This window comes from Sapajus apella, unplaced genomic scaffold (assembly GCF_009761245.1).
Source record: "Sapajus apella isolate SASKATOON/1434 unplaced genomic scaffold, GSC_monkey_1.0 scaffold123, whole genome shotgun sequence".
NCBI lineage: Eukaryota > Metazoa > Chordata > Mammalia > Primates > Cebidae > Sapajus > Sapajus apella.
In genome coordinates, this window is record NW_022437063.1 from 1789436 (window position 1) to 1800524 (window position 11089).

The 11089-nt window shown below is 54.9% G+C and overlaps 1 protein-coding gene across 1 annotated transcript; it reads right to left on the minus strand.

The window, feature by feature from the left end:
- Positions 1 to 2915: 2915 nt before the first annotated feature.
- On the minus strand, positions 2916 to 8732 carry RTL6 (retrotransposon Gag like 6). Its single transcript, XM_032261420.1, has 2 exons — positions 8409 to 8732; positions 2916 to 8171 (listed from the first exon to the last, which is right to left on the minus strand). Exon 2 carries the CDS (start codon positions 7898 to 7900, stop codon positions 7187 to 7189), a length of 714 nt encoding a protein of 237 aa, XP_032117311.1. The 5' UTR covers positions 7901 to 8171; positions 8409 to 8732; the 3' UTR covers positions 2916 to 7186.
- Positions 8733 to 11089: the final 2357 nt, after the last annotated feature.

An 11089-nucleotide genomic window follows, 5' to 3' on the forward strand; every position in this document is an offset into this window, starting at 1 on the left:
ATTGTTCACCGTGACAAAAATTGTCAGCAAATTTCCAAAGGAAAGGGGTCATTTGGGTCAAGCATGGCCAGTCCAGAGATAGGATATCATGTACTTATAAATCCTATTTTTAAAGGCCATGTCATGACCTTGGCAAGTTCTTATCACATATTAAACATGCAGAATATTGTCCCATTCTGTAAAAAAGAAAAGCAAACAGGACAACATGGCGTGCGGCTGGCTGGGGCTCTGGCTCGGCTTCGCGGCCGGCTGAGATGTGACTGGTTGGCTGACATGGACCCGAGACTCCGGCTGTGGTCTGATGTGTGGTCCTGCTCAACCGCTAAACAGACACCTGGTGGCTTCTCCATGAGGCTCTGGGCGAGGTGCTAGGGACGCAGGTGACTCACAGCAGCCCTGCCCTCTAGGAGCACAGTCTGGTCGGGGAGACAGACAGGCTCAGTAACGGCATAAGGCCATCACTTACTAGGTGTGAGCCTGGGGGTGCCAGGGCAGGAGCAGAGCCACAGGGCCCCTCGCCCAGCCCGGGTGCTCAGGGAGGGTCCTAAGGGGAGTAACGCTGGATCCTTCTTAGCAGAACGATAAGAGCAGGAGAAAGGAGGCAGTTAGCAAGGCCAGCTGCCCAGGCCTGCAGCGGGCAGGGGTGGCGGGGACAGAGACAGGCTGACCTGAGTGTTGCTGAGGACCACGGGGTCTGGGCACCGGAGCAGGTGCAGGAGAGTGGAGGAAGGCAAGGGGGCCACCCTGCCACCAGGGTGGGGATTCCATGGAGAGAGAAGGGGAGGCTCCCCAGAAGGGAGCCATTTAGGGCCACAGGATGGAATTCCATCAGGATGGGCCCATGGGGGCTCAAAGTGAGAGCAAGTGGCAGAGCCAGAGGGTGGAGGCCCAGCTCCAAGTCACAATCTGTTTTCTCGCCTCAAGGAAGCCAGACAATGGGATGGGGACGGGGCTCAGCCCTAGACCTCCCCTGTCAGGCAGAGTCCCTGCAAGGCCAGGTCCTTGTAAACCTCTCAGATCAGCCACGTGGGGACAGACAGGAGGACACTATGCACACTCCAGGCCTTCCCATGGAGGAAGACACTGACTGGGCAACAGGCTAGCCAGAGGGGACCCTGATTTTCACTCCCATTCCCAAACCAGCCAACAGTCACAGAGCAGCAGATGGGAGAAAGCTGAGGGCAAGGCTTTCTGCAGGGTGGAAGGAGAGGCCACCCAGCCCACGACCGCAGAGTTCCTCCACAGAGCCCACGACGCTGTGCCCTGCACACAGCTCACCAAAGCGCTTCTGCCGCTCCAGCCCCTACACCTGGTACCAGGATTTGGGGGAATCTGTAGCATGTTTTGAAGCTCATCTAGTAAGAACAGCTAAGAAAATCTGAAGCAGGAGAGCCCTACTAGATATGAATAGAAATTATAAAACCTAGCCAAATGTGGTGGCTCACACTTGTAAGCTCAGCACTTTGGGAGCCCAAGGTAGGTGGATCACCTGAGGTCAGCAGTTCAAGACCAGCCTGGCCAACATGGTGAAGTCCCTTCTCTACTAGAAGCACAAACAACATTAGCTGGGCGTGGTGGCAGGTGCCTGTAATCCCAGCTACTCGGGGTGCTGAGGCAGGAGGATCACTTGAACCCAAGATGTGGAGGTTGCAGTGAACTGAGATTGCGCCACTGCACTCCATCCTGAGTGACAGAGACTCCATCTGAAAAAAAAAAAAAAAGCAATTATAAAACCCAAGTCAGCTAAAATAGGAAAGTACTGGGCAAGATAAATGCATCGACTGAACAGACAGTGGAAAAAGCTGGTCCCACGACAGGTAAGATTTCCCCAGTGCGAAGGAAAGAGCACACAGGACCAAGGAAGAGAAAGAGGTTTTAATACGCGGACTCAGGGTGTTTGTTTAAATCTTTGAAAGTCTACTTGGAGCCTCATCTCACATTACATGCCAAATTAATCCCAGAAATAACTGTTTGTGAATCTGGAGGGAAGAAAGGGCTGCGGTGTGGAGCGACGGAAGGACGGCTGCTGACGCTGGCAAGACTGCTGACCCTTGTCTCTCTAGAGCAGCAGTTCTCAAGGTGGGGCAAGACCCTTTCGGGGGTCCACGAGGTAAAACTGCTTTCATAATAATCCCAAAATGTCGTGTGCGTTCTCCGCGTCATCTCCGGGTGCACAGTGGGCTTTGCAGAGCGCCGTGGCGTGCGCTCTTGCGGAGGGCTGAGCTCGGCAGGTAGGACACTCCCACTGTCTTCTCTTCAGCCAGACTGACAGACATTTGCCAGAATGTCTTCGCCAATGCCTCTTCTCACTAAATCATGTTTTGTTTGAGAAAAGTTTTTATTTAAAAGTTTTTTATTTTCAAAATGATTATTTTAAAACTTTGTTTAAATGTATAATATGGTAAATATTGATGGATAAACCTATATAAGCAAAAGCTCTTTGAGGTCCTCAATGAGTTCTTCTTATAGTGCAAGGGGACCCTGAGAACAAAATGTGTGAGAGCTGCCCGTGGCCCGTGAGCTCTGGAGCGTGGACAGCTCACTGCCCGTGGCCCGTGAGCTCTGAGTGTGGACAGCTCACTGCCCGTGGCCCGTGAGCTCTGAGTGTGGACAGCTCACTCCCTGTGGCCTGTGAGCTCTGGAGTGCATGCTGCTGGGTCCGTCTGTGGATCCCAACGCCCTACAGATCCATTGGCGTAACTAATTCAACAAACCTTCACTGAGTACCTGCCACATGCCAGGCATTGTTGCAGGTGCTAATGCTACAGCCATGAACAAGGCAGACAGCAGATACCTGCCTGCCTCGTGTTCTTGTCTAGCTGACACAGTGCTGTGGAGACTGGCGACGTATGTCAAAGTTTCAGTAAGACAACACACACACACGCAAAGTAACACCCGGAGAGAGCTGCAGCAAATATGACACACACCAGGTTAATATCTTTAATACATACTGAGCTCATACAAATGTATCAGACCCCAGAAGACAGAGCAAAGGACATTGACAATCCACAGAAGAGGAAATAGAATCGCTTCACATGAGAGATGCTCAACCGTGCTGGAAATCGATGAAACGCCAACTAAAACACAATGCTACTTTTTCATTATCAAATTAGCAAATATTTAGCCAGGTGATAAAATTCCCAGTACTGGCAAGATGTTTATCCTTGCTGGTGGCAGTAAGTGGACACAAATGTTTCCGGAAACCATTTTGTCAATATGCAGTAAAATCCTCAAAGGTTTTCATATTCTTTAATTCAAGAATCCACCTCTGGGAGTCTATCCTAAGAAAATAACTTGACATTGGGAGACAGCCTTGTGCACAAAGGTATTCACCAGCTTACAACTGAAATGTGAGTGACAGCATTAGTATCTGCAATCTAGCCGATGGAAGAGTACACAGCCACTCCAAAGTAACGTTAGTAATCAGACGGGGAGATGCCCACGACAGCTCAGTGAAAACAGCTGCACAAAACTGTGTCATGACAGAGGACAGCAGCCTGTGTCAAAACAAAATGCAAAGAAACTATAGTTGGGGGAAGAAGCCTGAGACACCAAAATGTGACATTTTACTTCCTTCTTTCCTCTACTTGCAAAAATTGACCTAACATGTGGTTGACATGGATAATGAGAAGACCTAGTAGGTTTGGTGCTTGTGTCTGGAAAGGCCTGAGGCAGGCGAAGTGAGGAGCTGGGCTTCCTCCCATCTCTACCACATCTGTGCTGTGCCGGCTGCCACCCCAGCCAACCTCAAGTCCCTGAAGAGACCGGCGGGAGCTGTCAGTTCCGCAGGGAAGGCCCTACACCCCAGTCTTCTCCCCACTGCTGGGAGCTTCTTCTGCTGGCCCAACAGGCTGCTCTTGCTTCCCTTCCCCGGGAGCCACACCTGGTGCCTACCTCTCTAAGCCCCAGAACCAGCGCTCTCCAAGCAGAGGTGAGCTGAGCCTTACGGCTGTGCGTGGCGCAGACGGAGGTGCCTCTGTTACGATCTCTCCCCTCTTCCACCCAGAACTCTGCCCTCAGTGGGTGGCCGCAGCATGGGTTTTGTCCAATCCCAGGGCTTGTTCCTAAGTGAACCTTGGCACGTGCCCAGCTCAACCCACGTCCCTTCATTCCCCGGCTGGCCGGAACCGCTCGGGTGGTGCCCACCGAAGGCGGCTCTGTCCGCCGCGACAACAGGAGCGCGTGCCTCGGGCTGGTCCTGCCGCACTGCCTGGGTTTTGTTTTCCACTCCTCCTCACTGCTCATCACATACTAACCTGGGGCCAATCAAACAGGTCTTCGCTGTTTCCTAGAAGCCACCAAAATGCTTTAGGCCACACTATACTGGGCCAGAGAGTCACCCCTTCACTAACTTCCACCTCCAGTGATTTCCGGGTATGCAGTGAAGCTTACTTAGCAGAGGGGTGTCATGTGGATCAGACAGCAGTCACAGTATAGTCCAAAAAACGTCGGAACCAAGGGAAACAGAATTACCTTCACCTGTACTATTTACCGTCTGTCCCTTTTATAAATCAATACCTGTTTTCTAAAATTCAGAGACATTATAAGCCCCAAATATATACAAAGCATCTCCCTTCTCCCACCTTCTTCAGCCTGATCCCCCGTCACTGAGGTCTGCACCTCATCCTCTTTAGCTGGGGACGAAGGTGTCTTCCACTAGAGCCACCATGGGTCCTGACCCCTCCAACGTGCGCTTCTTCCAAGTCCAAGGTGGGGGGCAAGCTCCTGACCCTCTCTCATGTGCTCCATGTTCCAAAGGGCAGGAAGCTATCAAGAAGGTCCTAAGAGCACACCAGCACACGTCCCGAGCCCACACACATGAGCACCGAGAGACAAAACACAAACCACCACGCCAAACAAAGCTGGAGCAGCTGCTTGGATAGGGCGCCCACAGGCAAAGGACCCGGCTGCAGGTGTGGACGGGGGTGTGGCCGGCCTTTCCCAGACAGCTCTGCGGTGGGCAGCAGCACACGCCTGACAAAAACACGGCAGGGCTTTCATCAAGCTACTTGGGTGGAGCCAGGGCTGGCGACACGACAGAGTTCCTGCCGTTTCCACGCTGGGTCTCCTACTCTGGCTGGGCTGGGCCACGTGGAAACCTTCCAGGTGGAAGGTTTTCCCAGGTGCCACTGTCCCCCTTCACTTGGGGGCACATCTCCCTGGCAGGTACTAGTCTTATCAATACAGCTGCTGGCGACAGAACAGAACTGAGCAGAGAGAAAGTGATCTGTCCCCTCCCATTCACGGAATGGTGGCCGTGCTGTGCATCCTCCCTCCGTCCATGCTTAATGAGCACCATGATCCCACGTAGACAGCCTCGGCTGGAGTCCGGGGGAACCGAAAGCCTGTGTTCAGGCAGTTGTCCAGCAGGGCAAGTGGGCTCACGGAGTGGATGGTGAGCAGGCGGCAGGAGTCTGCGGACCCAGCAACCACCCAGTATTCTTGGTCTTGCAAGGCAGTGGTTCTTCAGAATCGCAGTCACTTTTCCCAGCGCCATCAAAACTCTTCAGGAGCAGCCAGGTCTCAGGACCAACCTCTGGGGTCCCGACACATACGTATGTCTGTGGGTGGGTACGGAGTCTGTCCTTCTGCAACCGAGCCAGAACCCTTCAGACGGGCAGATGAACCCAGGGTAGGAAGCCCTGTGGTCCAGGAGGTCATGTCAACGTGGTTCATTTGGCACTGAAATATGGTGGACCAGCACGGTCCAAAGGGCATGGCCAAACTCAGCCAGAAAATGATTTCTTGGTCATCTCCCTGTGAGGAGGCATGAGGTCCCTCAGAAGCAGGACATGCATGCCAGTGCTGCACTGTCACCACACTAGGACCACTGCAGTCCACAGCTCTTTGCTTTTACCAATGCCACCAAGACCCTGGCTGGGTTGCCAGAGGCAGACACCCCCCGGCCTAAGTGCTTACAGATGGTTCCCAAGGGAGTGTGTTTTCTCTCAGACAAAGGCAAGACATCTGATTGCCCAGGCATGGGGAGGACATGCTACAGGGTGCCCTTGGAGACCCACAGATGGAGTGTGAGTGGCTGCAGGGGCTGCAGGGAAGGCCACGTGGCACCTGAATGGAGATGGGAACAGGTCTCAAGCTGGGCAAGGCTCACTATCAGTGACATGGGGCAGCGGCAGGGGCAGGAGTGACTGAATGAGCATCAGCAGCTGTGGCACTGCCCATTGAGATCCTGGGCGGCAAAAGGAGTCACTGGGATCCACCCTCAGCCTGCTATGGCCCTCAGGCGTGGGCGTGCAGGAACCTGCAGCCTAAGGGACTTCCCCAGTGGCTGAAAGTCCACCATGACCTTATTTAGCAGACAAGTTCCAGGTTCCCCAAATCCCCGGCCCGATCAGAACACGAGCGGCTGAAGCCAAGCACTACTGGAGCTGCATCTTCTGACGGATTCACCCTTCAGCTGCAGCATCGTTCCTTCCCAGTGAGAGCAATGGGGCCTCCTAGACTGCATATTCACGTGCAGAGTGGAACCCGGCCCCCAGAAGTGCCGGAACTACACTCCCAGAAGTGACTGCTCCACCACTGACAGCACGGATCAGGCCCTGCCTGCTGCACTGGGCCCTAGCAGGGCCGGTGGGCATTGGGCAGGATGCCAGACCCCCTCTCCAGGTACACCCATGGAGCCACCACCCCGGCCAGACCCCCTCTCCAGGCACACCCATCGAGCCACCACCCCGGCCAGATCCTCTCTCCAGGCACACCCATCGAGCCACCAGCCTGGCCAAAGTGGCTTCTTTCTGTCCAGAGGTGGTCAACGGGAACCAGGTGCGGAGCCGCCAAGGGGGCTTGCAGAGAGCAGAGTAGGAGCCTCCATGAACCAAGTCAGGTGGGGAGGAGTCAGCCCACGTGGTCCATCAGTGTGCAGCCCAGTCCCTGTGTCCAGTAGCAGAGTGGTAGTCACTGAAACAGTCCGGGATGCCAGCAAGAGGGAGGCAAGCATGCAGTGCTCGTTAGGTACAAAGCTAACACGTAAGAGGAAGCGTGGCAAGGTGGGCAACCAGGGCGCCAGGAGGGATGGAAGGAAGGTCTCCTTGGGGAACAGGTCTGGAGAGGCAAGAAGGGAGGTCTTCACACAGGAGTGATGCTGTCGCATGGGCAATGTCTTCTACACAGCAAAGAGCGTATACTACCTGGGCGGCTGCAGACGCTACCAAGGGGTGGCAGATTCTTAAAGATTCCGCGCTCGGGCAGGCAGGGCTGGCGCTGGACTAGTCCCGTTGGAAGCCGGATGCACTGGGCAAGGCCCCGTGCCCGCGGCAGCCAGCTGGCGGCAGAACATCTGCCTCTCTCGCACAGCCCTGTTAGAGGCGGAAGTCTTTCTGATTTGGGCGCGCCGCGCGTGTCGGAGCGGAGACTTGTAGGTTCTCCGCAACTCTGCCAGGAACCCCTGGTAGTTGTTGCGCAAGGGGCTGTCAGGCTGCATGTGGGGGATAGCCCACTTCTCCGCCTCCCCAGTCAGTCGAGACACGAGGAAGGCCACGCGCTCGGCCTCACCCGGAAAGCGGGAGGCCTGGAAGATCATGAATCTGTCCATCTGCATCAGGAACCCCGCCAACTGGCCTGGGTCCCCGGAAAAGGGCTCGGGCAGAGAGGTTGGAGGTGTGGTCATAGGTCGAGTCCCGTTAGAAGTAATTGCAGAGATGGGCGGGGTGATCTGCAGAGCCCCCGGGATCCGCGCCCTGGTGCGTAACAAGGTCAACTCTGCCATCACGCTCTCCAGCATGTTGGTGAGATTGGCCTTCTCTGCCCGCAGGGTGGAGGCCTCCCGCCTCAGCGCCGAGTTGGTGAGGCGCAGGGAGGTCAGGGTGTCAATGACGTCATCCATCTGGGCGTTGGGAGACGCTGCCGGGCTTTCAGCTTTGGATGTCTGCGGCTGCACCATGCTGGCCAGAGGTCAGCCACGGGTGAGACCCGCGGGTGGGCCAAGGGGGTGTGGTGGCCAGGTGGGTCCCCGTGGAAATGGGGGCAGCGTGGGGTGCACGAGGGGAGGCGGGCTGTGAGATCCCCAAGCCCAAGCCGAGGGCCCGAGAGAGGGGCCCACGATGCCCGGCGGGGTCAGGCCCTGGGGACTTCGGCCCCGGTCCCACGCGGCTCCTTTACTGCAGGCCTCGCGGGCTAGGGAGCCGGACGGGCGGCTGGACCTGCTCTGGGCCCTGGAGGATTAAGAAAAGATGTTTTTAAGGCTTCGATGGCGACTAGCGGGCAGGGCGGCGAGAGGCGGCGTGGAGGGCCTGCGCGTGGGTGGCGAGGCTGCACAAAGCCCCACGGCGTCCGCCCCGCGCCCGCCCGGGGAAGAACAAAGAGGAGTGCTGCTCGGCGGCCGCGGGCCTGGGGGCCGCCACAGTGGCGGGGTCGGTCCGGGCCAGGCAGCGGGGAGGGGACGCGCGTACCTGGGGTCTCGCGGTTCCTCCGCGGCTCCGTCCGCCGCCGGCCGCGACCAAGATGGCCCGCGCGGGGGACGCGGCCAGGCCGATGAGTCACCGCGCGGCCCGCCGAGAACTGCTTCCCGGTCAGCACAGCCGGGCGACTGCGCTGGCGATGGCGGCGGGCGGCCTCCGGCAGCTGCAGGAACCAGGCCGGGCCGGGGCCGGGGCGGGGCCGGGGTCGCGGCAGAGGGCGGGTCACCGCGCGGTCTTTGTGCGGGCGGGGCCGGCGCAGTGGCGGCGGCGGGTGGGCCTCGCGCGGTTCCTGCTGGTTGCCATGGAGACTTCCCGCTCCCGCGCGTGCGGCGACAGCGGAGGCCCCGCCCCCGGAAGTGACGCAGTCCCCGCCCCCTCAACGCGGGCATCGGCTGCGCCCTCCCCAGCAGCCAATCAGGGACCACTGTGGTTGCAGCGGCCCCTTCATCAGGGCGGCTCCTGGTGTTCTCCCAGCCATTCCAAGCGAGAGGGCTTGCAGGCTCTTTCTGTGTGTTGTCATTGGGGTTTTCTTTGATAATTTACTTTTCTTCTTCTTATGACTTTTTTTTTTTTTTGAGACGGAGTCTCACCCTGTCGACTAGGCTGGAGTGCAATGGCGTGATCTCCTCTCACTGCAACCTCCGCCTCCCGGGTTCAAGCAATTCTCCTGCCTCGGCCTCCAGAGTAGCTGGGATTACAGGCGCCTGCTACCATGCCTGGCTAATTTTTGTATCTCTAGTAGAGATGGGGGTCTCACCATGTTGGCCTGACTGGTCTCAAACTCTTGACCTCAGGTGATCCAACCGCCTTGGCCTCCCAAAGTGCTGGGATTACAGGCGTGAGCCACCGTGCCAGGCCCTTATTGTGATTTGAATATAATTTAATGTAACAAATATAATGTAATGTGACAAATGTTGATGTCAGAGAAGTAAAAAAACCTTTGTACTACTCGGACTTCCTCCACCTAGAGATAGCAAATACTGATTTATGTTTATATACACTCACTTAGCTGCCCAGGCTGGTATGCAGCAGCACCATCCTAGCTCCCGCCACCTGGAACCCTCGGCTCAAGTCATCCCCCCAACCTCAGGCTCCCCAGTAGCTGGGACCACAGAGGCCACCACACCTAGCTAAGCAAATAGTAATATTTCCGTAGTGCCATTCAGTCATTTTTCTATGATATGTTCCACAAAATATTAATTTTTTACTTTGTGAATATTTTGTAACCATAACAGCACATGGAATTTTGAGCATTTTCCTACTAAAGATAGTTCGGAAGCATGATTTGGAAATCCTGTACCACAATGTGTTTAGCCATACTCTTTTTGATAGATCCTTATCTTGTTTACCATGCTAAAGTTTTATAAACTACACTTGTATATAAATCCCCACCCTTTTCTCTGCTGGATTCCCCGGGGTAAATACCAAGGAGTGAAGATACCTGACTGATATGCTTTGGCTGTGTCTCCACCCAAATCTCATCTTGAGTTGCAGCTCCCACAGTTACATCTTGGGAGGTGACTGAATTATGTGGGCGGGTCTCTCCTTCCCTGTTCTTGTGATAGTGAGTGAGTCTCAAGACATCTCACGGTTTTACAAAGGGGAGTTTCCCTGCACAAGCTCTGAGTTTGCTTGCTGCCATTCATGTAAGACCTGACTTGTTCCTCCATGCCTTTCACCTTCTGCCATGATTGTGAGCCTCCCCAGCCATTCGGAACTGTGAATCCAATAAACCTTTTTCTTTTGTAAATTGCCCAGTCTCGAATATGTCTTTATCAGCAGCATGAAAACAGACTAATACACTAGCTGAAGGGTATAAACTGATTGACCTTGCTGAGACGCTTCTGCACAGTCAGTTCCAAGCTGGCATGGCTGGAGAGAAAAGATACTGAGAAATAAAAATTTAAGCCCCCCCAACCAACTGAACAGACCCCTTTTTGGCCAGGGGACCCCAGAGAAACCTGGGAAGCTGAACTCCTGGCCATGATGGTACGGGAGGTTGGGCACACCTCGATATCTGCCTCCCATTCATAACCGATAACCACCATTAGGCTTTTTTCCCAAAGGGTCAAACAGAAACAAGCCCCTTTGAAAGACTTTAACATTGATATCAACCAACCACCTGACACTGCCCCTCCCTTTTCGTGGGACACAACAACTGACCAGCCTTCTTTCCTGGTAAGAGACCACCCACAAAGGTGTGGTTCTGGCCTGTCTGTGGAGGATGTGTGGTGAAAGTTTTTGTGTCCTCTGCTTCACCTTTTGATGTCAGAGGGCTAAAAACTCCACCCTCAGATCATGCTGACACCGCCATTTTTTGTACAGGACCCATGAAGGGGCATGAAGCTCAGTTGCACATGTGCATATGTCTCTCTCATAAATATTCATGCCTCCCCCTGTAGCTTATTGAACGTGTATATTTGGCCCTCCTGCTCAACATAAACTTCTGTCTTACTCTTCCAACCCTTGAAGTGCCTGTTTATGGCTTCTGGCCAGAGGCTACCCTTCCCGGCTTGTCCAAATGGCCACCCTGCAGGCTGCAATCTTTTATGAGAAATAAAACTCTCCTTTCCAGGTTTATGAACCTCATCATTCTTCAGATAACAATACCCAGCATGCCAGTCTTTTGAGAACACAGTCTTCAAAGAGGCCGAAGCTGGCAACCATCTGCA